Source organism: Vanellus vanellus (assembly GCF_965231255.1).
Source record: "Vanellus vanellus genome assembly, chromosome: 23".
Classification (NCBI taxonomy): Eukaryota; Metazoa; Chordata; class Aves; order Charadriiformes; family Charadriidae; genus Vanellus; species Vanellus vanellus.
This window is the reverse complement of record NC_138928.1, coordinates 2,730,193-2,757,661: the sequence shown is the minus strand read 5'-3', so window position 1 is coordinate 2,757,661 and position 27,469 is coordinate 2,730,193. Positions and strand designations below refer to the sequence as shown.

The following is a 27,469-nucleotide window of genomic DNA, read 5'->3' as shown; positions in this document are numbered from 1 at the left end:
CAGAGAGGCCACAGACGCCCCGAGCGGTGCGTAACGGGGGTCCCATGGCATCCAGCAACATAGAGAGCCGGCGGCAGCAGCTCTCTGGACCTCAAGTCCCAGTTTCATTGCCTGAGACAAATCCCTCTTCCCTTCCCTTTCTGGCACAGCGTGGGCTAGTTACTGCCCAGCCTCCTGCCCAGGGCTGCCTGGTGGCTCCTGCCCAGCGCCATTTCTGCCTCCGGACGAGCCACTTGCCTGTGACAAGGCACTCATGGCTGCTGGGGCTTTCCCCTCCAAGAACACGTCCCCAGTTATGGCCATGAACTGCCCCGGGAGGGCCCAGTGTGGGGGTTCCCGGGGGGGCTGCCGACCCCTCTGCCCACAAGTCCGCAGGCAGGACATCAGTCCCCCTCAGGCCGCGCTGCGCAGACACAGGCCCCTCTCCCTCCATGGCAGTGAGGGCCCAGGGGGGAAGGCTTGGGCCCAGCAGTCAGGCGCTAGGACAGGGTGGCCGTCACACCGAGGGGGGACAGGGAGCACTCGGGCTCCCCTGTGCGCTGCAGACCCGTCCCTGAGGGAGCCGGCGGCAGAAAGCCCCCGCCGCCCGCCGCCATTTTGCGCCTCCCTGCCCCGCGCCTACACTTCCCATGAGGCCCCGCGCCCGCCGGGGGAAGGGGGAGAGCGCGGTCCGCGTCCGCCAGGGGGCGCTTCGCAGCAGGGCAGGGCGGGGCGGGCTTGGGCCGTTGCCGTGGTAACGACTTCCCGGCGGCGGCGATTGGCTGCGGGGCGCCGGGTATGCGGTGGCGTCAGGGCGGGCGCGGTGACGTGAAGGGGTGGGGGGGCAGCGGGGCGCCGGCGGCGGCGGGGGGAGAGAGAGAGAGGGAGAGAGGCCGCCGCGGGAGGTGAGCGGGACGGGGACGGGGCCGGGGCCTGGGCCTGTGGGGAGGCGGGGGGGTGTGGGGTGGGAGAGGAAGGGGGGGGGGGGGGGCGGAACACGCGGGGGACAGGGGCGCGGTGTGGGGAGGTGGGGGGGAACGACAGGGCGTGTGGGGCAGGGGGCCTGGGGGGGTGACAGGGACGGGGGTGTGGGGCAGCGGGGTAGGGGGATGCGGAGGATAGGGGGTATGTGGGGGACAGGGACAGGGGGTGTGGGGCACAGGGGGTGGGGTACGGGGAGAGAGGGACGTGGGGTGTGGGGCAGGGGGTGTGTGGGGGACAGGGACGGAGGTGTAGGGCATTGCGGATGGGATATATGGGGATAGGGTGGTGTGGGGGACAGGGACATGGTTGTGGGGCAGCAGGGACGGGGTGTGACGGACAGGGGGTGTGGGACATAGGGGGTGAGTATGGGGAGACAGGAGCACAGGGGGATGGGGCGGTGGGGATAGAGTCTGTGGGGTCTAAGGGCACAGGGGATGGGGGTTTGCGGGCAGCAGGGATAGAGGGATGTGAGGGACAGGGGGTGTGGCGGACAGGGACATGAGTTGTGGGGCAGCAGGGATGGGGTATGTGGGATACATGGCGCAGGGGCATGGGGCAGTGGGGATAGGGGGATGGGGGGACCAGGGATGTGGGGCAGGGGATCTGGGGGGGACAGGGGTAGGGGTGTAGGGCAGTGGGGATAGAAGTATGTAGGGGACGGGGGTGTGGGTCATTGTGGACATAGCAGGGAACAGAAGGTAGGAGGCATGGGGTGGAGGGGCAGGCTGTGATGGGGGATGAGGGGGCTCTGTGGGTGTGGGTTTGAGGAGCCGGGGGTTTTCTGAGGGTGTGGGGTGGAAGGGGTGGGGAGCTCTGGTGGCATGGGTGTGAGCGTGGGGCAGGCAGGGAGGAACTCTGGGGGGCAGTGATTTGGGGGGGGCTGAAAGGGCAGGGATACATCAGTGACTTTAGGGTGCAGGCTCTTGTTCCTGCTTGGCAAATTAGGGAAGAGGGAGGATGGGACATGGCCCAAAATGGGGGAGGCTGGGGGGGAAGGACAGGATGGTACAGTCTGCCTGCCTTCTCTCCCAGGGGTGGGGTGGCAGAGGGGGAATTTGCCTGTGGTTTTAGGGTACCAGTGAGGGGCACTGGTGGGGTCTTGGGCTGGAATGAGGAGAAGCGAGAGGGTCAGGATGGTCCATCAGCGGTGCGTCAGGTGAGGGGTTGCTTGAGGAGAAAGGATCTGAGAATCGTTTCTGTATCCTTTCACATTCTGCTCTTGCTTTCCCTGAGATGCCAGATAAAAGTTGTTTACTTTTTGTGCTGTGCTTTTTCCACCTATAAAGTAAAGGTACTGCTGCTTTTATTAAATAGTGGTTCTAAAGTACTTGAGAGTTCTGCACGAGGTTGCTCGTCCGGCGCTGTGAACACTTGTAGCTGAATGCAGGAACATGGTACCTCCATGCTGGCTGGGTTGAGTGTAACTCTTAATTAGCTTTAAAAGCACTTGTAAAAAATCCTAGGTGAAAGGTAAAGGAGCATGCAGAAATAGGTGGCAGGACCTTGAAGCAAGAGACCCAATTTTCTTTCACCTCTTGCTTCCTTCCTTTGTTTTGTTCTACCAACGTGTTGCATTTTTCCCTTCCTCGTTGGCTAGCTGCGACCTCTGTTATTATAGCCAACAAGGATCCTGCTGTTACATTGAACTGTTCCTCCCCAAATGAGTTTTGACCTCCCCTTTTTCGTGTGGTCAAAAGGCCTCCTGGTCTTACTGTACTTTCAAAAGTTTGTGTGCACTGACTCCACCTCAAACGATGTTTAACAGCCTTATTTGTTTATGATCAGAAAGCCTCCAACTTGTTTACAGAAGCCAGTGAATTAAGGTTCAAAACCTATTTGTGAGGTAGGTGTGTTTTAGTCTCCCTGGATGGAAAATCAAGGCACAGAGAGGAAAAGCAGCTGAAGATGCAGCTTGTCAGTGGAGTAGGAGAGCATACACTCCCTCTGTGATAATCCCATCTATGGTTTTTCCAAAGCATCTGTCTGTCATCGACTGTATTGTGTCTGCATGGCTTCAAACAGCATCCTCATATAGCTTATCTCAGTCTTGGCCACCTTCCCCTTTGACAGCTGTGCTGGGAAGCCTCTTGCACGCGAGTGATGATCGTGCTTGCGGGAAGGAATCGGTCTGTTGAGTCCCCACATGTTGGGAAAGCCCCTGTGAAAGGGCCATGGGTGGGCAGAGAGACAAGCAGGCTTTGGACGTGCCATAGGATCCAGGAAACGTCCATCATGGTGATGCAGAGGGGTCTGAGTGTGGAAAGAGGATGAAGTCGTGGCCACGCCATAAATGGGAGTCCCAAGGCTGGTAGCAGCGTTGATCTCTTGAAGCAGTGACCTGCTGGTTGAAGCAGCCCATGTCTCATTTCTCATTTCTGCTCTGCTTGGCTCTCCTCGAGCCATCTCTTTTCATGCAAACTCCCTTGCTGCCTTCAGCGGAGAATCCCTGTCCCCTTCTGGTACAAATGTGCTTGAGGCTGTGCTGAAGTGGGATTTTTCTCCGTGACTTACCGTGTGTCAGCCAGGGATACAAGAGGAAGCTTTCAGGAGGGATGTGCTGGCAAGTGCTGGTGCAAGTATTGCCTTGTGTGATGATGATGGGGCATGCCCTGGCATTTACCTGTGAGCAGGATGAGGTGAGCCAGTAATTTAGTTTTAATTCTCACATCTCTGGCAGCAGCAGCAGCAAAGCGCTCTGAGCTGCGATGGGAGAGAGCTCAGGGTGTGATTTGTGCACTCCCGGTGTGTGATTCATGCCCTCATTGACAGTGTCAACGTTACACTTTGTTACTGAATCAGGGACGGGCTTTATTGCTGGTGGAGATGAAGAAAGCCCGCACCTGATGTGCCAGTGGCGTTGTAATGACTTTATTATTGTTCCTCATCAGGAAGGTTAAAGAAAAACTTTGTCTGGGGTGTTTAGAAAAACTACCGTCCGTTTTGGAGGGGTGGGGGATGAGAAACTTGCTGCAGCTTTAACGTCCTGCTGCGAAAGTGTAGTTACTGTGCGCGGTTTTATGGCCCTACTAAAGCAGAGGGCTGGGTGCTGGATCTGCGCTCCTTCCCTCACCGGCTGACCTTCGGGCAGGCTTCTCTCAGCCCCCCTGCCTGTAAACCATGGGCAATTGCTTTCTTCAAGGGGGGCTGTGATTTTTTTATATCACTGACTGCAAGAAAAGAGTGATCCTGGTGTAAATGATGCTCCAGTGCAAGGGACTGGCATTATTTTTTTGGATCTCACACTCATGCCCTCCCCTGGATGTACTTGGGCTGCTCGGCAGCGTAGGAAACTCCCTCCACGCTCATGCTAGTGTGCCTGGAGCCTCGGCTTTTGGGGCAGGGGATTTGCTTGCTTTTTCTATCCTCTTCTGAGCAGCTGCAGCTCCTGGTGCCGTGTCAGACCCGGGAGGTGCAGGAGGGTGTGTGGCGCTGGGAGGGATTCACTCTCTGCCCCTGAACTTGCCGCCTTGCCTGCCGAGCTGCCCCTCTCGGCGGGGGGCTGGCGATGCTGGATTCATTGCCGGCGCTCGGCTGCTTTGCAAGTCATCCCATGTTGGAGGTAGCAATACGAAACGGGGCTTTTCCATTGGGGTGGGAGGAGCAGCTAAGCCTGGGTAATGTCAGGGAGGGTACATGGGTTCAAGTAGCATCATGTTCACAACATCTTTGTTTAATATGTTAGTCCAGTTAGTCTGCATAACTGTGTCTAAAAATAGAACATATTTTCTCTAAGTCCTCTAGTTCAAAGCCTCATAAGCCATTTTTTTTCCTAGCGTTGGTCTCTTACTGCTCTCCTGAGCCTGAAATTCGTAAAAGGCTGTTTGCAAATTAATCAGGAAAACCAAGACGAGTGAATGAACTCTGTCGAATCCTTAAGTTTCAACCACCCGAGCGGGAAGTTCATTAAAGTTGCAGTAACTTTCTGGCAGCCTCTTAAAGGTGGATTAAGCAAGCTGAGTAAACAAACCACCTTATGGCCACCACAGACCTTTTCCTAGCATCAACTTCGTGCATTGTCATAAAAGGTCGGGGTCATCAGCCTCTGGCTGCGAGTGACATAAGGCAAAGGTGACATCCTGATGCTCAAAGCCTGGTCAGGGGTCGGGGCTGTCTCTGTTGGGACACCCGGGGGTTTTCTCTACCTCCTGGTTTGCAAAAGGTACTGGAGCCCGGGGAAAACAGCTACGATGGCATGCGGTGGCTGCCCCCCCCGCCTCCCCGCGGCATGAGGGGAGTCACCCCAGCCTATGGTTTCAGCATGCGGTAGAGGGAGTGTGTGTTTAAATTTCAGAGCTCTTGCTGGATCAAGCCCAGTTCTCCCAGCAGCATAAATATCTGGCCTTCAGCACAGCTGTGGAAATTCGCCTTGTGTTCTCTTACAGATTACTTCGGTTTTCAGCTCTCCGTGCTGACATGGTAACTGAACGGTGGCTTTCAGCGACAGGCAGACGGGGACAGCTGCTCCGGAGAGGTAACCCTTCCCTTTCGCACATGGGTGATCTACCAAAGCACTTATCTTATGTATGTTTTTAAAAACTTGGGATAGGGAAGAGCCTCGGAAGTGTGGCTTGCTTTCAGCAAGTTTCACTTTCGTGAAGCTTAAACTTTCAAGCTTAAACTTTCTTAAATTTCTTTTTAAATTTAAACTCTATGCCTTATTTTTGTTCGGTTTCGGAATACAATCTTTATAGATTACGCTTAGGAGTATGGTGTGAGTATCATGGTCTAATCCTGTTCTTCTAAGCCAACTGTTACCATCAAAGTATAGCGAATTAGAATTTGATTATTTCACTGGTTTTTTTTTTGGTTGTTTTTTTTTTTTTTTTAAAATGGCTGAAATTGGCTCTTGTAGACTGGGAAGGGCACGTGAGATCAGGGACTGTACTTGGGTAACCAGTCATCTAACAATCCGGACACGCGATCTGGCAGCAGTACCGATACCATCTATCGCTGTGTAACTGCGTTACTCGGACAAAGCTGAGCGAGTTACAGCCGAGCTGGGCCAGGGGTTTTAAGGAGATGATCAACAGGGGCTCAGGCAGACATTGTCCTGCCCATAGACCTCTGAAGCAATGCCCAAAAGTCTTCGCTGTGCTCACCCTGCACTCAGACGCTGGCCGTAGCTTCTAACGGTGCTGTGACTGTCTGTGCATAGAGGGTGGATTTATTTTTGCCGCAGGACACGTCCAAGGTGTTTAGCTGGACAGAGATGTGGTTTTCTGTGTCAAGTTTGTGCAACTGTTGTGCTGTCTCTGTTCTGGCATTTGAGACATGGACTTCCAAGGATCTTCGCAGCGTGTGGAGAGGATTTTGTAATGAGCCACATGAGGCTTTGCTGCTCAGAAGAGCATTGTTGTACAGAATTGCTTACTGATGTTAATGGTCTCCGTCTCTCTAGCGTGTTGCCTGTTGACAAATATGTGTTTTTGTACAGTACGTCTTGTTGCCTTTCGGGGAATATTTTGTCTGTGGCTATTGAATTATGAACTGGAAATCTGCAAATGTTCTTTGAGACTGAGGAATTAGCACGACAAGAGACTGTTGGGCTCCTTCGTGTAGTGGGACCTGACATGCAAATGATTTTTTTTAATTGGGTGAGATGATGTTACAGTGCTTATGCCTGAAAGATTATTTGCTGACAGAACCCAGCCTGGCTTGCCCCGACTATGAAATTTTAGAGATTTTGGTTTATTTTGTGATTTGTATTGGCTCCCTTGTTTTATAGCCGGAACAACTGCCCTTGCTGATACCCACAGATTTGTCGGGCTGTGTAGCTGCTTTCTCATCAGGTGCTGCAGAGCAATCTCTGCTCTTCCAGAAGTGTCACTATTCAGAGATATACTGCTTATCACTGCTGCAATAATTTTGGAGACTCTGGAAAAGTCTAGACAAGCAGAAGTGATTTCCATAGTGAGTACAAACAAGTTTTTTCTGAAGAAATAATTTTTTTATATATATATTTTATACTCTGAAATGGGCTTGCATTGGCAGAATGCCTAGGAAATTGCTTTCTCAAAGCAGTGTTTAGAGTGGAACAATTAATGCCAATATGAAGCCTTTCGGTCAAGGAGATTATGAAATGCATCTTCCCCAAAATAAATATTTTGGGATGATGTTCACTGGAGCCCTGCTTGGTTGCAAGAAGGGTTCAGAGCAGAACTGACTCGAGTTGTATCATAGTTTCAGGATGACTTCTTGAAATGCTCTAATATTCTCTGCTATGATCATACCGTCTGGAAAATGTCTGTGTCCTCCAAGGCTTAGCCAAAATGTCTGAGATCACTTGGGTCAAGTCTTTCAGACTGGCTTTGCAAAGGGCTCTGACGTGTGTGTGTGTGTCAGGGTGATTCCCTGGGGATCCCCATGGACAGGTTCTGCTTAAAAGTGTGGGTTTTGTGGAGGCTGTGGTTTGTAGGGGAATCCTGACTGGGAAGGAGGTGGCAGGATGAAAGCACAAGCCAGAAATATGAACATTTCTCGTGGTGCTGTGTCAAGCCAGAGCCCACCTCTGAAGCTTGCAGATAGCGACAGCCAGATAATGTCTGTGCTAACTAGAATCGTTGTCCTCATGCTGCATTTTCTGGTTTGCCCTGGTCTGGGAACTGGAACTTGGAATAGCAAAAACAAGAACATGCACGTTCAACCCTGTAATAAGGACGTGGGATGGAAACGGGGCACAGTTCTGGTGGTTTGAAAGGGCAGATAAGCTTTCCTACCTGAGCTGATAGGGAAGCATTTCTTTGATGGTCTGTTAAGACAAACGTTAATATGAATGATATTGCTGCCTAATGAATGCCTCATTAGGAAAGGCTTTGTCAGGCTGAAAAGAGGATGGATGAGATGGCTTCAAAATAAGCAGTGTTTGCTGCAGTCACCTCGGTGGTGGGAACCTAAGCTTAAATCCCTATCCTGCCTGACTTTTTACAAACATGTTTTTTTAATGCATCTCTTGATTTCATCTTAGTGCAAATCTGGAATATTTCTGAAAAGGTCCAAATCTGCTTTTCACCTTTAAGTGGGTTATACCGTTTCTGCTAGAGCTGTTGGACCTTGAAAGCTGTTAACCCCATGAGAGCTGATGGTCAGAGACCCACATCTCTGAAAAAAATCCATGGGTTCTTATGTCTGTGGGGTAGGTGTTATGTTGTGGGACACTGGGATCTTCGGAAAAGGATTGTTGGTGAGTGTGAGCTTGGGGTTGGAGCTGCTGGAGCCCACTGGTCTCCCAGCAGCTGGCTGTGTCGGGAAGTGGTCGTCGTTGGCTTGCTGTGTACCTCTGCTGCTCTCTCCATACCTCCAACACGGTACCGAAAACGTGAGGATGTTATGAAAGGTGCTAAATGCTTCGCTTGAGCATTTTGTTTTTTGGGGGCTGAGGCAGAATCCAAATGGTCAGAGCACACACTGCGATCCTCTAATTGGCAGAGGAGTCTTGGCAGGATCCCGCTGGCATGATCGCTGCTCGTATTGCTGCTGAAAATGCAGGGAAACCTCTGTTCCTCCAGTCGGCTCTTGCTGTGTGAATCTGGCCAAAAATAGTAAGGAAACATCGTTCCCCTCCAGTTCCCTAAGAGGGTGTTGAACAAAGTTATTCTAATGCTCTCTGGAGTTTTCCGTACGGAGATGGATGCAGTCGTACTCAGAGTCCTTCATTTTTCCTGCTCTGTGGTTGAAATAGAGATGCAGCGAACATGGTGATTTGTTCTAACTGTTTCGGTGCGTACATTCCCAGGCCCTGCTGAATCATCTGAACTTGTGCCTGGGCATAATCACTCACTGTCAGCTGCGTCCTGGGATCAGAGCGGCATGGCTGGTGCCCAGGATATTTTGCTAAGGTCTACAAAACCAGTAGCACTTTTCTGGGAGTCCAAGTGTAAGCATAACAAAACTTTCAGGCTGGTGGATTTTTTTTTTTTCCTAGTTAGCCCATGGGATCTAGAATCTCAGTAGCTGCAAAGAGGAGATTTGCTGCTATTTTTGTGGGCATTTTCCTGGGTCTGGGAGCACTGGCAGCCTAGCAGTAAAACTTACTGGCCTGCTGGGTGTTTGGCTCCAGACGTCAGGATGCACATGTATGTACGATCCAGAGCGATACGTTGGTCTGCTGCTACTTTTCTACCCCCTCCATCGCTTTTCTGGGCAGCTGATTGCCCTGTCCAAGGCAGGGGTGACACTTTGCTGGTGTCTCAGTGACACTGGGGCTTTGAGGAAAAAACTAAGACAGGTCCTAGTGTGTGCAGTGCTGCCAAAATCGGCCTTACTCGCTGCCCCTGGTGCTCCTGCCAAGGCAGTGCTCCAACTCTGGCGTCTGCAGTGACAGCTTGTTCCACTCACCACTTTCCTGGTTTTCCATTTAAATGCTGCTCTGAGTCTGTAACACCCTGTGCCCACTGTTTGCCTTGGGAAGTGTTGTTGCTGTTCCCGTGAGCTCCTCCCTCGTCAGCCCTGTTCTATAATTACTGATGTTCCTGAAACCAGATCCTTCCACGTGTCCTGCTCAGGTTCGGCGGGACAAGGGATCCGTAGGCAAACCAAGTGCCCTGGAGTAAAGCGTGAGAGGACTTCAGGAGTTTCGGAGAGCATCATCTTACAGTGGTTTGATGGGTTCTCTGAGCCACCAACCTCCTTGCCTTTGGGATGGTAAAGGAAAGGAGAATATATCCCAGATGGCTTCTCTGACACTTGCAGAGAAGAAGCAGGGAAGCGGAAGCTGGTGCTTGTGGAGCAGCGGTGGAGGCTGCTGGAGGAGCACAAATCGGAGATGCTGGGCTGGGCAGTGGGTCCCTACCAGGAGACGGGAACAAGCCTGTGGGTTCAGAGTCCCCTGTGGACACTTACCCATCTCTGCAGCCCTGTGCAGGCTGCTCTGTGCCTCTCCAGCAGCGTGTGTGCCAGGTTTGCAGCCGTGTTCCCAAAGCAGTGCCACGGCTTCACGACCGCCTCTGCTGTGCCCTGGCTGCAGTGGGGATGATCCTCTCTCCTGCCACACTTAATGATCTTCTCAAATAGCAACACTTCTATGCCGTTTCCAGCTCTGAGAAGTCCCAGTGGTGTCACCTTTCTGGTACCTGCTGGTTTCCTGGCTGTGGTCCTCATTCCAGTGGGTCAGACCCACGTGCCCCGTCTGCCCCTGGCTGCTCTGGGATGTCCTGAGTTGACAGCTAAACACAAACTGGCACATCTCATCCTGGCAACTGCTGACCGATATTTATTTGGTGAAAGTAATCCTGGAAATGCTTCATGTAGGAATGTACAACAGGAGAAGATGGTCACAAGCAGTGTGGTGTGCTGACCTGGGGCCGGGGAGGCCAGACTTGTGAGCGTGACTGCAAACAGGTGTCAAAATCCATAATATGGGAATAAACAATGACACTTGGCACCGATGTATTCCTCTGCGCTTCCAAAACATGCCGTCTCTGTGAGCTAATGCAGCGAGGAAAGGATCAGGAAGGAAATGCTGTAAAAGTCCTGAGTTTGTTTTTTTGGGGTGTGTTGGTGGTTGGGTTTTTTTTTTTTGGATGATGAAGGAAATGGAAGTATGGGGGTTGACAGGATTTGCTGAAGGTTAGCTTCAGATAAGAGCTAACATCTGCTCAGCTCTTCACTGTGTGCCCTGCTGTTACCCCTTCTGCAAAAGGCAGCCGTGGAGCCTGGCTCAGCAGAGGCTGAAGAAGACAGGGAGTCCCTCCACTGGAAAGGTGTGTGGGGATCATTCCTGTAGAAGCATTAACCCTCTCCCAGTGTCTGCCATCTCAAGATTTCAGAGCACATCTGACGTGTGCTTGGAGCTGCTGGAGCCAGGGACATCTACAGCTCCTGGAGGATGAATTGAAAGAGAAGAGCAGCCTGGCAGATCCCCCCTTTTGCATGTGGCTGTGAGTTCATTGCCCAAAGTCTGATTTGCTTCTGCGATACCTCTCGCTGTCTGAAGAATCCCAGCACAGGTGAGACAGCAGGAAGTTTCTTCTGGAGAAAAATACATGGTTTGGGGACAGCGTCAATTATGGTATGAAAAGAGAAGAATCCGGTGAGTTTTGTAACCTTTTGAACTTTTCCCCCCTACTCAGTGTCCAAGAAGTGGGTGAGTTAAAACACGCAATAGCTGTGTGATTCATTTTGGCAGGCCTGGCTGCTCAAGGCAAGTGAGGGAATCTCCTGCACCCTCTGTCACATGTTCCTGAGTAATTAGCAGCAACATGGTAATTGCAGCTCTGGCAGCACCCTGCTGCTTAGGCGGCTGGGCTCGTACTTGGGGAAAGGCAGATAGCCTGCACGGAGCAGCGCTGGAGAGAAGATGACGGGACTGGACTGGGGCACGGTACGATGTCTGAGCAGATGCTTCAAGGGGAAAATCTGGCCCTACATGTCCACGCTGGCCAGGGCTGTGTGGAAGGGCTCCTCCTTGCTAGCTGTAGTAGTTTATTTCTGCGTGTAGCCTGCCTTGCGGCCAAGACTTTGAGTAAGGGAGGAAGCACTTGGGTAGTAAGTGCTACTGAGATCTCATTAGCTAATGAGGGGGTGTGTTGTTCTTTCAGGAACAAAAACAAACATGTTTTCCATGTTTGTCTCTGCTGTTTTGTGCACTTAGTTACCTTTCCTGTATTGCAGCATCTGCTTAGCTCTTATTCAGCTTTCCTTAGTAGTAGCTGACGTGTAGGAGGAGGAACAGAAACTGGTATTCAATCAGCAGATATCGGAAGCAGTGACACAACCCAAGGGACGTCTGCAAATGATGGCCAACGAGCGACAATCACTTTTTTTTTTTTATGGATTCAGTTCAATTCTTGTTTGTGGATTCAGTATGTGCTGCACGTCACAGACAGCGCTGCCATACACAGGGCTGACTTCTCATCTCACCCCTTCCAAAAGGATTCACTTCTGTTGACTGTGAATTTGGCTAACATTTTTGCGCAGAGGAATAAAAATGCAAGCCAGAAGTGCTCCCATGGTCAGCTGGTTTCCTTTTGCAATTTCTGGTGACCTCTTTTGTGGTAACGTGAACAACTGCTTTGAGCGGATCAACTCCGTGACTTGGCCCTTGGGAGGTTTGGACCTTTTCTTGGCACTTTGCCAGTCCAGACTTGGGGTGCCACTCCAGACAGGGACTTGATCAATTCCATCTGTATAAATATATTAGAAAGAAATGTATGCTCTCCTGGAGGTGAATGGGGGCAGGCGTCCTCTTTCCACCCCCATGAGGACACTGAAATTACGTCTTGTTTGAGCTCACCACCAGTGAACCTACACCTGGTTTAAAGATGAGGTCCTTCTAATTACGAGCACTTCCTTGCTCTTATTTTGCGGCTGTCTGGCTGCCAGCACCCCGGTGTCTGTGTCGAAATGCACGTCCCCTTTTTGTGACGCTTCGCTCTGCGTGCGGGACTTGAATACTGGTCAGAAACTGGAATCGTCCATCCCTGTCATCCCTCCTGTGCGTGGACTATGGGGAAATGGGCACTTCCTCGCTGGTTTGTCAGCTTCTGCTTCTCTGAACTTGGCTCTGAGGTTTACATGCTAATCAGCAGTGAGGAGCTGTTGGGCCGAAAGGGTACAAGCTGCAGGTTGATAAACTGAAGGCTTGGATTCTGGTTAGCTCCAGAGAAGTACTGCCTTCTTGCAGGGGGTCCACGCTCAAGATTTGCCTCCTTTTAACTTTTATTACTGGGTTGGGTTTTTTTATCCTCCTCTCATTGTGCCATGTCTCTCCCCCCCATTCCTGCCGTATGGTTTAGCTTGGCATAGATGCCAGCTCCTGCTTCTAGTAAAGATAAACCCGTTGCCCGTGTTGTTCGCAGCGTGGGAGCGGGGCAGCCAGCAGGCATCTGCCCAAGCCCGCAGCCAGCAAACAAACCCACCCTCCGCCGGCTGCAGGCTCCGGGGAGGGAGACTGCTGTCTCAGCCAGGGTTGCCGAAGCTCCTTGAAACGGGGATTGAGGCAAGGGCAGAGCAATGCACGAGACGCGTGCCCTCTTGCTCGTTCCCATCCTGTGGGAAGAGGAAGGGAAACAGCTTTGCCAGATTCTCTGGAGAAGCTTAGGAAGGAATTCACGGTCCCCGTCCTTGTTTCCATCCTGTCTTTCCATCGCTGCCCTGTGACAGCTGCCGAACGGAAAAAGGGGGTGGTTATGCCGGGCAGGAATCTCTGCCCTTCTCCCTGCAGCTCAAAGCTTGTGCGCCATGCTCTGGGGGGTGGCTTTTTAGCCAAGGGGGGGAAATCAAGTTATCCCTCCTCTCTGCCCACTTGGCAGCTGGATGTGAAAGCACCAAGCAGATGGGGAGGTCCTGGGGTTGAGGAAGGTCCTCTGACCATCCACACAGCCATCCCCAGTGCCATCCCACAGGGACTCGAGGCTGTGACACCCCTGCCTGTGACCCTGCTGACAGGGCAGGTCCCTCCTCGTGCTCAGAGGAACAGAGTTTGGACAAATCTCTGGGGAGCTCCGGCTTCTCTGGATGCCCAATTCTGAATCACAGGGCTCGCAAGGGAATGGAGGAGCATGTGTGAACCTCCACAGTCTCTGCATGTGGTCAGGTTTGGCTGCCCCCAGGCTGGAGGGGAGGGCTGGGGGGTCCGCATCTCTCCGCGGGCCATGCCGAGCCGGCTCGCTCCACACCGGGGTGCACAGGCACAGCCCATGCCCTGCCTTTCATCCAGGCGGCAGCTGCCTTGGCCTTTCATCTGCCGAAGGCAGGGGGTGCAACCTCTCGTGTGAAATCAATCCCTTTTTTCCCCTTTTCTCCCTCTCTCTCTGTTGTTTAGAAAACAGGGGAATGGCTAAGGGAAAGGCAGGTGTGCAAACAGCTCTCGCAGCTTCCCTCTGCCCAGGCCCCTGTACTCTTGGCCTGCAAGGAGGTGTGAAAACAATACATTCAGACCTTTCTGGTAGAAGCTTTTCTCTCTCTGGCTCTCCAGCCTCTCTCAAAAGGTGGGATCTGAACCCTTATGCTTACCATAATGCCTGCGCCTGCATGGGGAGCCTTAGCTGGAGCCCGGCATTGCATCTCGCCTTCCGCTTTCCCCCTTCTGCTGCACACCCATCTCTAGCCAGACCAAGTCCAAGCACAGTTTTGGGTTTTCTTTGGTGGCTATCAGGGAGTGAACTGCATGCTACAAACTCGCTGCCACCCCGGGATTACCCACCCCTGGCGGATGGAGGACAGAGGGATGCAGCTGGAGGAATGTGCCTGCGTTATTCCGACAGCAACACACCGTGAGGCTGCTAGGGTGAAGCAGAGGGCTACATCTGCAGTGGTTTTAAAAGAAGTGGTCTGTGCTGGGTGCCAGAGACAAAGGAGAGCTAATAAGAAGCTCATTAAGCTGCTGTTGGATGTATTTTCCACCATAGACTAGTTTCTCCTGCCACGAGCTTCCCCCACTAACTGCTGTTCCAGGCAAAAGCATTTTCCTTATGTTTGTACATTCATTTATATATATAGCCTTCAAAATGATCGAGCTCGTTACCCTTCATCTCCGATGAATAGGTTTTCCTGCCTGTGTGCCATGTCCCACCGCGCGGGATGTGTGAGAGGAGGCCAAGGATAACACAGCCCTTCAATGGTCCTTTAGTGCTCTTGCGGAGGCACGGGAAGGGAGCACTCTGCCCTCGTCTGAGCACCCCTCTGCCTGCTCCTGCTGTAAAGGAGAGCAGGGCAGCCGTGCTTGCTAGTTGCCTCTAACGTATCTCTCCTTGAAACAGAGCCATCTGTCCTGCAGTCTGAATTCCCAGCGTGGAAGGGAAAAGCAAAGCCTGCTCGCCCAGTAGAGACCGAGACTCCAGTGCAGCACCAGCTCTGGGGTGTGTGTCGTGGTTTGGGCTAGGCTGGCTGCTAAAACGAATCATAGATGCTCTCTAACTTCTCCTGTGGTCCTGACTTTGCAATGGGTTTGTGTTCAACCTCCTGCTTGCAGGTTTTGTCCCCTTCCTCTGCTGCTTGCTTAATCTCGCGGGGAGCTCTGACCTTGCTCAGCGCTGATGTCTTTCCAGCAAATCCAAGGAGCTGGCTGCAGCTCAGATTCAAAGTGCTGGGCACAAGGGTCTGCTGCGGGAGAGAAAATGAGCCCAGGGAGTCCTGGGCCACTGCTACCCTCCCCCAGTAAGCCCTATGCCCTAGTGTGGGCTTGGGCATGGGTCACAGACTGTCCTGATGCTTGGGGGTTGCCTTTATGTGAGTCCCCTGCAAGTAACTTAGTCGCTTCGCTCTAATGTGGCCTTGAAAATGCCACATCAGTTTAACTTGTGCCTACAAATAGAGGCTTTCCTGGTGGAAGCTGGATTTCAGTGGCTTTGCTGATAGATATTTTTCCACTTAAAAATACCTCCTTTAAGGAAGTGGGTGCAACTCTGCATAAACTGGGCTTGAGATATTAATTATTCAAGCAAGAATTAGGTTAGGAATCAAGATCTGGAGGTAAACAAGCACTGGGATGTTGCAGCGTGAGCTGGACACTCAGGAGAGATCTGGCATGGTTGGGACGGAGGTGGGAACAACTCAGCTATGGTCATGGTACCAGCGATGCATCACTTGCACAGCTTGAATTTTTTGTGGGCTGTTTGGGATGGACTGAAGCAAACAAGGAGCGGAAGCGTGTGGGGGGAGGACGGGGCCGTCCCTCCCACAGGAAACCCAGGATTAAGACACTAGCTGAATTGTGCGGCCATCACGATCACGCTGCTGGACCCCGTGGCTGAGCGCAGCCCAGCAGCTGCGTAGAGCAACACAACACGTTCAACCCAGCAGCTCTTGGCAGAGGAGCCAGGGCCAGTTACAACACGACGAGTGAAAATAAACACAAATGCTGTAACTGGCAGCGCTGTAACGGGAAGAACTGTGAGCGTGGGGGCCGGCAGGAAGCCATCGGTCTTGCAGATGGCTCACACGGGCTGAGGGCTTTCAGCCACCGCCTGCTGCTGCACCGAGCCCTGCTCCCCCACCATCTCCCACCCATGGGCACGGAGCTGCTGCGCCCTGATCAGCCGCTGCCCTCGATCCGAGCTCTGCCTTGGCTGGGTGGGGATGGAGGGTGAAGTCAGCCCTACCTTAAATCTTTCTGGTGGTGTTGTCTCTGTCAAACCCCAGCTGTGGCTACCACCATGACATCCCAGGGTGCTAGCGGCTCTAGGAGACATTGTCTGGGGCAGTGTTTCTTCTATGAGACTTGCAAGCTGGGAAGCCCAGGTCCCTGGGTAGCATCTGGGCTGGTTTGTGGTCTGGGCTCCGTCTACTAGGCTTTAAATATGGTTTCACTGAGCTTTTACTTCCTTGAGTCCTTCAGAGCGTTTATACCAGGGTGAAAAGTGACCTTTAAAAGGCTCTGAGTTCTGCTTGTCTCCCTGGATAAGGAGAGAAAGCAGAGCAGGACTAGCGTGGTTACATGTTGCCCTGCTGCTGAGATGCTCTGTGTGGGCGTTCAGAGCTGACACTGCGCCTTTCTCCCTCTGTCCCGCAGGCTAGCAGGAACAGCCTGGTAGGGTCCATCTCGGATAGACGCGGATGATGCCAGAGCTATGACAGGGATTGCAGTCTTGGCACTGAGGGGTGATCAATTATGGAACAACTACAGGAGGAAGTACCTGAGGTCAGGGAGGAGGAGGAGGAAGAGGAAAAGGCAGTGATAGTGGCAAGCGGAGCCTCGGACTCAAGTGGAGGACCAGACAGCTCGCTGCCTTCGAGCAGCTACACAGGTGAGTGGAGCCATGGGAGCTCGTCTGTCCCTAGGACACCCGGGCATCCGCGTCCTCCGGACAGCGTGCTCAGCTGCAAGGGCAGAGGACCTGCTTGTGAATTGATTTTGGCTAGTTTTAATCTCTTCCCTTTGTGAAATAATGCATTGAGAGCCAAGTTATGGAGAGGCTTATTTCTTCCTCTGCGGTCACTGCACACCCGTTAGCAGCAGGATGGGAGATGGAAATTAAAAGGACAGGCAGGTAACATTGTACCCCAGATGGGAAGGAGGACTCTCAGGGTGCCTGAGCACACTTTGTCCCTGACCACTTCTTGAAGTCCTCAGTGCAAACTGATTGTAGGAGCTGGAGGAGAAGGTTTGTTGCTGCTGAAGAGACTCCTCCAGAGCCCTGGGTGTTCCAGATGGGCAGCCCTGTGCCAGCCGCCTGCCAACTGGGGATTATAAAATTTGCTGGTTGGGTTTCATTGCCTAGACATGAATGCCAGAGGGAAGAAATCAGTGCTGATGTGGAGTCTCTCAGCTGCTGGGCACGCCGGGGGTCACTCTTGGCTCTGTGCATGGGGCACACTGGGGTCACTCTTGGCTCTGTGCATGGCATCTGCCTGCAGCCAGTGCCTGGTCTCAAAGGTTAACTGCCCGGATGCAATACCAGTGGCAGGCTGGGACAGTGCTGGAACTCCCTTGTCAGCCCCATGGCTGGAGGAGCTGGATGTGACGCTGGGTTTGCAGCTACTACATGAACGGACATATCCCTTTGTGTGTTTGCAGACCTTTCGCAGAGCTCCTCTCCATCCCTGTCGGACCAACTGCAGATGGGCTGCGAGGAGGCGGCCTTGGGAGCGCTGAACGTGGAGTGCAGGGTCTGCGGAGACAAAGCCTCGGGGTTTCACTATGGCGTGCATGCCTGCGAGGGCTGCAAGGTACACATGCTCTGGGGAGGGCTGGGTTCAGCAATGCCAAGAGGAGTTTAGCCCCCAGGGAGCATGCCATCTCTTCAGACAAGCAGGTTTGCAGCAAAGAAGAAATGCAGGATTGAGTGATTGTAAAAGAAATCATTTGCACCCGTCCAGAGAGTGTGGAGTGTAGAGGCAGGCACACAAATAGTGTCCTGGGGGAGGCAGCTGAGATGCGTATGGCCCAAATCTTGTCCCATCATGCTTTACTTTGTAAGGCAAATTTGTCTATTCCCATGGGGACTCCAGCTTTGCTTTTAAAGATGCTTTCTGTGCTGCAGATCAGCAGTGAGCTGTGTGTTTATCCCCCTGGGATCACTGGCTGCAGCTTGGATATGCCTCTGAAATTCTTTCCCCCACAGCAGATGCCAGCGGGGCTGTGTTAGTGGCCCAGGTCCTGCCAGACATTCCTGCAGGCTGGGGCTGGCCTGCAGCTTGTTCCTCCATCCCTCCCTGCTGGCTGCCTGCAGTATCACACACGTGGTGTCCGGCACCGGACCGTGGGCTGTCCTCCACGGTTCCTCCTCTGTGGACCCCTCCTCCCACCACACGACTTCTCGACTTCTCGTTGGGATAGAGGCTCTGCTTGTGTCAAAGAGACCCAGGGCTCCTCCAGGAGCTGAACCTCTGTGGGGCTCCTGTGGGTAATAAACCAGCCTGATCCCAAACTGCTGGTGCTAACGCTGATGCTCCTTTGTCCCCCTGCTCCGCGTCCCCCTCTGTGCCGCCTGCCCACAGGGTTTCTTCCGCCGGACAATCCGCATGAAGCTGGAGTACGAGAAGTGCGAGAGGAGCTGCAAGATTCAGAAGAAGAACCGGAACAAGTGCCAGTACTGCCGCTTCCAGAAATGCCTCTCGCTGGGCATGTCACATAACGGTGAGTGTCACCGCTGTCCACAGGCCTACCCGGCTGGGTGCCGTGGGGCTTCTGTGAAGGGTTCGCACAGGGAGGCTGTATGTAGCTTGCTTTATCCCGTGGCTCTCTTCTCGCTAGGGGATCATCTTTCAAACCCAATGCTTTGAGCCTTTGATTCTTCATCCCCTTCTACTGTACGAGAAGGGGCTGTTTGTTCCCAGCGTGCAGGCTGGCTCTTGGCACATGGCTCTCCCTTACAGGTTGATCCAGTGGGAACTGGACATCTGGATTGCTCCTCTGTACTGGGATTTTTAAATTTCAGGTGTAACCATCTTGTTCCTGGCCAAGCCAAGGAACTGTGGCTTTTGGATTCTGTGGGAATTGGGGCTTGTGCGGGAGCCCAGAGGAGCGGGGATGGGAGCTTAGGGTGAGGTTGCGTTGGCTAGGGTAGCAGTAGTGGCTGATTTGTGAAGGTGTCGATGCTGGAGGAGCTGTAGCCCCAGAGGAGTATCATGTTGCGTAGCTGCAGGTGTTCGCCAGCAGATGTCTGTCTGCAGTGGCAGAGCAGACCACTGCCTCCCTGAACACATCTCCAGGGGTCATCCCCAGTGTCCTGACCCACTGGTTTTGCCCCTCACCACAGCAATCCGCTTTGGCCGCATGCCGGAGGCAGAGAAGAGGAAGCTGGTGGCGGGGCTGACGGCGAGCGAGATCAGCTGCCAGAACCCGCAGGTGGCCGACCTGAAAGCTTTCTCCAAGCACATCTACAACGCCTACCTGAAAAACTTCAACATGACCAAAAAGAAGGCGAGAGGTATCTTGACCGGGAAGGCCAGCAGCACCCCAGTAAGTTCCCTCCCCAGGGCAGGCAGGGTTGGCCATAGAATAAGACGGGAGGCTGTTGTCTGGGAGATGCTGCACATCTCCCTCCTGCTATAGCTGTTCCACACGCAGCAGTTCCCAGCTGCAGCCAGGTGGGATCTACGTGTCCTGCCCCTCGCTGGGAAAATCTCCATTGCTCTGCAGACTTGTGCTGTTGTGGGTGGATGCAGATTGCCCAGGCACTGACAGGCAGACAAATGCTGGTGTCATTGGCAGCGCTGGTATCTCGAGTCCCCTGGCAGGTTCCTAACCGCTTGCTTCTTTTTCAAGCAGCCTTTTGTGATCCATGACATGGACACCTTGTGGCAGGCAGAAAAGGGGCTGGTCTGGAAACAGCTAGTGAACGGCATTCCCCCCTACAAGGAGATTGGGGTGCACGTCTTCTACCGCTGCCAGTGCACCACAGTGGAGACTGTGCGGGAGCTCACGGAGTTCGCCAAGAGCATCCCCAGCTTCTTAGGCCTCTACTTGAACGACCAAGTGACTTTGCTGAAGTATGGGGTGCACGAGGCCATCTTCGCCATGCTGGCCTCTATCATGAACAAGGATGGGCTGTTGGTGGCCAACGGGAATGGCTTTGTCACCCGTGAGTTCCTGCGTAGCCTGCGCAAGCCTTTCAACGAGATCATGGAGCCCAAATTTGAGTTTGCTGTGAAATTCAATGCGCTGGAGCTGGATGACAGTGACCTGTCTCTGTTTGTGGCTGCCATTATCCTGTGCGGAGGTGAGCAAGCACTCTTGGCCACGCGAGGAAGAGTCCTCCTGTACTTAGAGGTAGTTGGGGCTGGGCTGGGGGAGCTGAGCTGCAGCTGGCCCTGCAATCAGCCTGGGGTGTCTTAGGGGGACGAGAGAAGAGCTGAACTGTTCCAAACCCAAAGCTTCTCTGTGACGGTGATGCCTAGCAAGCTTGGACCAAGAACAAGGAGCGTAGAAGTGGCATCTCCTTCTCACATGCCGCTGTGGGATATGTTGTCCAAGGGTACACTTCTGGCCTTGTCTAGTTGATGAGGTTGGAGTCACGGTGGGTGGGTTACAATCCTCATCTCCCTTTCCCAAGGAGGAACATGTGCTTTGGAGGGCTACACCATAACACTACAGCTACCGTGCTTCCTCTCCACAGACCGTCCTGGCCTGATGAACGTGAAGCAGGTGGAGGAGATCCAAGACAACATCCTGCGAGCGCTGGAGTTTCACCTGCAGTCCAACCACCCGGATGCCCAGTACCTCTTCCCCAAGCTGCTGCAGAAGATGGCCGACCTGCGGCAGCTGGTGACGGAGCACGCCCAGCTGGTGCAGAAGATCAAGAAGACGGAGACGGAGACATCTCTGCACCCACTTTTGCAGGAGATCTACAAGGACATGTACTAAGGACCTGTTATTTATGAGAATGAAGCCATGGATTCCCATCAAGACTCTTTGTACAGAAACACAGAAAACCTTTCCCCATGTCTTCCATTTCTTCTACTGGAAACTCTTTTCTACGTGACCCTGACATACGGTACATAGGGCAAGATGCCGTAAGACTTTGCAGCCACCACCTGCTAGGCAAGGGCTTCCGTTAACACACACTAACAAATTTACAAAGGCAAACCGTAAGCTACTGTTTCCGTTACTATGGCCCCGCTCTTCGGCTGCTCCCTGGGGCCTCTGGAGCGGCCGGCCGGTTTACATGGCCCAGACAGTGGGGTTCCTGCGGCAGCTCGGGGATGGGGGGGATGCTCTGGTCGTTAGGAGACCCGAGCACGGTGCAGGTGTCATCCAGCAGGACCAGCACAGCACGGACAGCGTGTCTTTTTCTTTTTTATATTGCACTCTGAAGATGTAGTCCTGAGCCGTGAAGTCTAGGACAGTGTAATGAAAGGAAGTTTCTCTCTTTCCCAAAGAAAAGCCAGAGTATTTGGAGACGGGTAGGGCTGTCCCAGCTCAGCTGCAGCCCCCCCTTGCTGTGTGGCGCATCCCTGTCTCCCAGAGGGATAGTGTGATCTCTGCCTTCCTCCAAGTGCCCTGGGGGAGCCTTTGCTCCTGGAACCCCCGTTTCAGAAGGAGCCTTCCCCTCGGCACCTCGATATGAGAGAGGGAGGGATGGGGAGGTGGGAGAAAATAAATATTCACCTTCAGAGCAGTGGCCAGTATCTGCTTCCCCAGGCTTTTCTGCGTAGACACGAGGGGCAGGCGTGGGTCTGGTGGGGGTTTAGGTGGCAGGGCTTGTCCTGCCCCTTCCTTCCCAAGCTCTGGGGGGCTCAGGGGGCTTTGCAGGGCAGCGCAGGCAGCAGAGGCTCCCTGGCAGTGCGGCTCCTGTGAGCACCGGAGCAAGCAAAGCCTTCAGCAACACCAGCGAGGGGAAGGCAAAGTCACAGCCACCCCACAGCGCTCAGGACGCTGAAAGAGCATTGACCTGGCTGTTAACTGCCCTGCCTCAGTTTCCCCTCTGTGAAAGGGAGCTGGATTGTCACCTCCGCTCTGCTTGGAGGGGAAGAATGAGGATTCATTAGTGCATTGGTTGCAAAGAGCTTTGCAGCTGTAAAACAGTATAAATGCCAAGTATTTATAAAAAGGGGGGGGAGAGGGTGGGATGCTCACAATGAGCAGGAGCGTCCTCGCGAGCACGGCCGGGTCGGGGAAACTGCCCTGTCCTCCTCTGCCACCATCCCAAGTGCGGGGACAGCTCCAGGCATCGGGGTCTGCCTGAACCCAGAGCCCTTCTGGGACTTTACCTCGCAATTTCTTGCAGCTGTAGTGAAATGCCACAGTGCTGCCTGTGCCCGGGAGGGGACTCTTGCGCGGGGGGCTGCGTCACCCGGGCTCTGGGAGAGAGGATGGATCCAGGAAGGGATCAGTCTTCTCTCGGGATGACAGTGTCTGACCTAAGAAGCAGCACTTAGCCATCTGCAGCTCATGGTCCCATGTGTCCCTGAGCAGCCTTATTAAAATACTGATATTCCCAAGGAGGGGTTGTGGGAGCAAATTAGTCGGTTTTATTTTATTTTCCTCCTCTTCAGGGTAGCAGATTTCCCTGGTGCAATAATTCCTTTGAAACCTGAAGGGGAAGAGCACTGGGCTTCCTCTCCACGTCACAGGGATGGTGGATCCCAAACCTGCCGCTGCTGCCACGCTCCGGCTCCTTGCCGTGCCTCAGTTTCCCTCCCTCTGCCCGCCCGGCCCCTTCCTCTCCCTACCTCGCTAGGGTGTTATGAATTACCATTTCTAAAGCACTTTGAAACCCTCTCGGGGAAGGCACCAGAGACGTGCGTGTGCTGCATGGAGCCCGGGGGGTCTGTCCTCCCTGAAGCCGCCGGTGGCATCCCCCGCCGTGGCCGGCACACGGGACTTGCGTGCTTCATCACTTGGGGAACTTTTTGCTCTTCCCTCCTCGAAAGCGTAACAACCCTCAAACTGAAATGTATATTTTTGCTAGAAGTACAAAACTCCAAGCGTTTTTAAATAATATAGTGTCCACAAACTGACTTGACTTTAAATAAATCTGAACTAAATATTTAAGAACTTTTTAGCATCCAGCCTTTTTGGGGGTTTTTTGTTTGGTTGGTTGGGGTTTTTTTGGTGGGATTTTTCTGGGCCCCTGGTGGGCTGTCCTTTGGGAGGGTTTCCAGCAGAGGCCATGCTAGATTTGCCACGATTCCCAGTGATTTGCCGTGATTCCCAGGTGGTGTAGCTGCTTTGTGTGTTTCCCATCGAACCTAAGGGCGGCAAGAACCCCCTGTGAGCAGGTCCCAGCCCCAAACCTTTCCCTTGCTTCAGGGTGAAGCTGGAGAATGACCTGAGCCCCCCAACCCCAAAAGGGGTGAGGGTGGGCACAGGGACAGCCCGGCCATGTGCCGGCACTGCGCTCCGCTCTTGGCCGGCTCCGAACACCCCAAAGTTTGCGGGGAGCAGCCGCGGACCCCCCAGGCTTTCTCCCCACCCCGCTTCGAGTGCCCCCAGCCCCCCCCATGTGGCTGAGGGGGCACAGAGAGCCCCGAAGGTCCCCGCTGGTTTAGGGGGCGGCGGGGCGAGGGTTAAGCCGGGGCAGGTTGCCGTTACCTGCGTGCGCCCCTCCGGGGCCATAAATAGCCCCGGGAGGTCGCCCCGCCCTCTCGGCCACCGGGGAGAAGATGGAGCCGGGCTCGCTGGTGGCGTCGGGAGCGTTAAGGGGCCGGGGGGGCTGTCTGAGACCCCTGTGCAGGTAGGGCTTGGGGAGGGGGGGGTTGATGGGGTGGAGGGGGGGACGGTTGGGAGCAGCTTTTGGGGGAGGTGGGTTGGAGATGGGCTGGGAGCCCCTCGCCGGGGGGGGCAGGGGGTGGTCTGAGACGCCCTTGAACCCCTCCCCGCCCGTTTGCCCCGGAGGGTGAAGGGTTGGTGGGGACAGAGCCTGTCCCATCCGCCTGTGTCTCCCCGTCCCCCCCTTCCTCTGGGGCTGGGGGCCCCCGGCAGCACCCCGACCGGCCACCCCCTCCCTGCCAGCCCCAACCCGGGGACTCCTGCCCCTTTCCACGTCCCCACGGGGAGCCGAGGGGCTGCCCCAGCCCTCCATACCCCTGGCTTGTCCCCATGCTGTCCCCCAGCCCCGGGGAGACCACCCCACAGCCGCTTGAGCCCCCCTGGCCAGCCCAGCCTTGGGCTTCGTTTGCTTTGCAATTAGCCGGGACATAAGGCTGGTTTTGGCTGGGATAGAGTTAGTTTTCTTCCGAATAGGTGATAGAGGGCCGTGTTTTGGATTCGGGATGAGAATAACGTTGATAACACGCGGATGTTTGGGTTGTCGCTGAGCGGTGCTTACGCTAAGTCAAGGACTTTTCAGCTTCTCATGCCCCACCACCGCCAGGCTGAGCACCGGTCAGCGGGTGCTGAGCAATCACCTTGTGCATCACTTGCTTTGTGCTACTATAATAATAATAATTAAATATATTATTATTTTTCCCCTTCCTTTTCTGTCCTATTAAATTGTCTTTTTCTCAACCCACGAGTTTTACCTTTTCTCCCCATCCCCCTGCGAGAGGGGAGGGGTGAGTGAATGGCTGCGTGGAGTTTAGCTGCCTGCTGGGTTAAACCACAACAGTTCTTTTTGGCGCCCAACGTGAGGCTCGAAGGGTTGAGATAACGACAGATCCGACCAGACCGTGTAAAATTTCTCTTGGAAACTATTAATGATCCTTTCTCCTTGGAGAGCAAATCTATGGGGGAGAGAAGGGAGGACACTTTCCCCCAGTCCTTGACCTTCCCCTTCTCCTCCCGGCGAGTTACAATAGCTCTTGAGAATTTTGGGTATCCTTGGGATGTTCCGGCCGGCATGCTCCTGCTGCTGCATCTCCTGACTGTGTTTCAGGTCTTGTTTAAGGTTAAACAACTATTTACAAATAACACCTGGAGATCTGCCCCGAGGCTGGATGGTTCTGAGGGTCACAGTGTGTGGCAGAGTATGGGCACCTCCAATATTCTGGAATTTCACCCCCGAACGCACACACAAACTAGGAAAATATTTGGAAAAAAGTATGCTGTCACCCTGGCAATTCCAGAGAGACACAAATCACTGCACGGTGCTGGGGCCTCCCCACCCCCGTTCAACACTATTTGGTATCCTCAAGGGGAAGAGAAGTCGCTGGATCCGATGACAAAATGACAGACACTGCAGCCACTTCCAACCCCGGCAACGAGCATGATGGGGCAGGGAGAGTCCTGGCTGCCCGCTGGGCTTTGCCCTTCGTGACGGCTCCTGAGCCCAGACCCCAGCCCAGGGGCTCCGAAAATATAGCCCCATCCAGGCAAAGCTGGTGCCCGGGGAGGATTTCGGGGGAGCGGGGCTGGAGGGGGGTCTCACCTTGGCCATGCGGCTTGTCTGGCTCGCAGGAATTTTGCCCGCGGATCCTGTCGATGGGGCCAGAACTGCCGCTTCTCACACGACAGAAAGTCAGCCCAAATCTGCAGGTACTTCCAGAGTGGGTTTTGCAGCTACGGAGAGCGGTGCAGGTAAGGGGCAGCGAGGAGGGGGCCTGATGCCATGGGGGTGGGCTGGGAGCCAGGCGGTGTCATGCTGGGCTGACGGGACCCTCTGTCTCTCTGTCCCTGGACTCCTCCAGCTACCAGCACATCCAAGACGAGCCAGTGCCAATGGGGACCTGCTATGGCCCCGTTCCCGCTGTGTTCCCCAGCCGTTGGGGCTCAGAGCCCGGCAGTGTGCCTGTGGCAGTGGGCCGGGGCTGGGGGGCAGCCCGACGCAGCTCAGCCCGCCCTATCCCCGGCATGATGCGCGTGGCCTTCAAGTTCCCAAGTGTGGAGGTTGAGGAGGAAGAGAAAGACAAGGAGAACTTCCCAGCACCTGATAATGTCCCCCGTGGGGCCATCGGTGGAGAATTTGTCCCTGCACGAGCTCAGAGTACCGCAGGTAGGTGCCCGGGGACCAAAGGGGCTAAGGGGTGATCACAGGGGTGGTCACGGTGGAGCATCCTGTGCATGTGTCAGCGTTTGACCCAAAACCTCTTCCCTCCGTCCCTGGGAAGGGCCCAGCTGGGGCTGTGGAAAGCTCTCCTAGCAGCTTTTCTTAGTTGGGGACCTTAACTGCTAAACCTGTGCCCTCCGAGCAGCCAGCCTGCCTCTTTGATGATGGGGTGGGATGTGCTTTCCCCGGCTCTAAGAGCTCTCCTGCCTGCAGGCTCCCAACCACGAGGGCTGGGACCAGATCCAAACTCCGCTGACCCCAGAGAGACAGTGGTGGAGACGGCAATGGGAACTGACTCTGCGGAGGTGGGCTTGGGGGTCTCCTGCAGCCGCGCAGTCCCCATCACCCCGTATCGGTCGTCTTGACTGGGGTAGTGATGGAGCTGGGGGGTTGCAATGCTGTGCTGCTCTGCTTGCAGGTCCCCACGGAGCCGGGTGCCGTGGCAGCCCCGGTGCCCACGGCAGTGCTGAAGGCCCGCAGCGAGGCCGTGGTGTGTGGCATCTGCATGGACCGCGTGTATGAGAAGCCGCTGCCAGAGGAGCGGCTCTTTGGGATCCTCCCAAACTGCAGCCATGCATACTGTGTGGGCTGCATCCGCAAGTGGCGTCGCAGCCGGGACTTCCAGAGCGTGGTCATCAAGTGAGTAGGGATGAGGACACAGCAGGGTCGTCACCGGCACCCCCTCTGCACCCCAAAATCCTTCTTTGGGTCTGGCGATGTGGCTTTGGGATTGGAGCAACTTTCCTTTGGGAACAGACACTTGGGAGTTGTGATGGGGACGGGGATGCTGGATGAGGCCATGGCGGTGGGACCACCCAGCACAGGTGCTGAGCCCGTGCTCCCTGCTCCCTTTTCGGGAGACCCACCTGCACTCATTGCCTTCACCCAGGGCCTGCCCGGAGTGCCGGGTCACCTCCAGTTACTACATCCCCCACAAATATTGGGTCTCGGACATGGGTGAGAAGGAGAAGCTCATTGAAACCTTCAAGGCACGGACAGGGTGAGTGTGTGGCACCACGGGCTGCAGGATCTGTCCTGCTTCAGGAGCTGCACTCACAACTGTGCTTTGAATCCCACAGGAAAATAAGGTGCAAGTTCTTTGTCCGGAACCGTGGCCGCTGTCCATTCAAGTCAGACTGCATCTACCTGCACGAGCTGCCCACTGCCTGGCTGCCACGGCGCAGACGGCAGCGGCCGAGGATGCCAATCGTAAGTGGGGCAGCGCATCCCAGGGGGCTGGGACACTGCATGGCTGTGCAACGCGGCTTGGGGCCAGGGCTCATCCTCTCTCCTGTGCCACAGGAGTTCAGCCCATCTCCCTCGGAGAGCTCTGATGAGGAGGACGAGGAGCTCTGCATGCTCGAATGGGCGCTCTCACTGATGGAGACCGGCTTTCGGTACTCGAGTTATGACCAGGCGATGCTCTTCATGGACTTCAGTGACTCCGATTAAGCCGGACCCCGCTGCGCCTGAGTGTTGTTGGTTGCAAGAAAATGTCTTCTGGGAGGGGGAAACATCTACTTTTGATGTGATTAGCTGCTCCCAGCATCAGTTTGGGGGGGCTGCGGGCATGGGATGGTGTTGCAGGGATGGGGTGGGATGGGGAAATAGCCTGGCTGGTATTTATCAGCCACCCCCGTGTTGATGGCTTACCCCCTAGCAGGTCTGGCATCCCCGCTCCCCCCAGGGAGCTGGAGGGG

The 27,469-nt window shown here is 54.5% G+C and overlaps 2 protein-coding genes across 5 annotated transcripts; both read left to right on the top strand.

The window, feature by feature from the left end:
• The first annotated feature begins 847 nt into the window (after nucleotides 1-847).
• Nucleotides 848-22,862, top strand: PPARD (peroxisome proliferator activated receptor delta). 4 transcript variants are annotated; one of them, XM_082494388.1, is made up of 8 exons: nucleotides 848-884; nucleotides 5,346-5,434; nucleotides 16,412-16,646; nucleotides 17,417-17,568; nucleotides 18,340-18,478; nucleotides 19,101-19,303; nucleotides 19,613-20,063; nucleotides 20,460-22,862. In XM_082494388.1, the coding sequence occupies exons 3-8, from the start codon at nucleotides 16,511-16,513 to the stop codon at nucleotides 20,705-20,707; spliced, it is 1,329 nt and encodes a 442-aa protein (XP_082350514.1). In that variant the 5' UTR covers nucleotides 848-884; nucleotides 5,346-5,434; nucleotides 16,412-16,510; the 3' UTR covers nucleotides 20,708-22,862. The 4 variants fall into 4 exon arrangements, with proteins under 4 accessions (XP_082350514.1, XP_082350512.1, XP_082350515.1 ...); XM_082494386.1 differs by having other exon boundaries at nucleotides 19,610-20,063; XM_082494389.1 differs by lacking the exon at nucleotides 848-884 and having other exon boundaries at nucleotides 5,310-5,434; nucleotides 16,412-16,429; nucleotides 16,526-16,646; nucleotides 19,610-20,063.
• Nucleotides 20,852-27,271, top strand: LOC309680838 (uncharacterized protein; the record flags this gene model as incomplete). The annotated part of the gene is made up of 8 exons (XM_082494589.1): nucleotides 20,852-20,856; nucleotides 25,181-25,300; nucleotides 25,411-25,715; nucleotides 25,983-26,050; nucleotides 26,098-26,408; nucleotides 26,659-26,769; nucleotides 26,849-26,978; nucleotides 27,072-27,271. The coding sequence occupies 8 exons, from the start codon at nucleotides 20,852-20,854 to the stop codon at nucleotides 27,219-27,221; spliced, it is 1,200 nt and encodes a 399-aa protein (XP_082350715.1). The 3' UTR covers nucleotides 27,222-27,271.
• Between the last annotated feature and the right edge of the window lie 198 nt (nucleotides 27,272-27,469).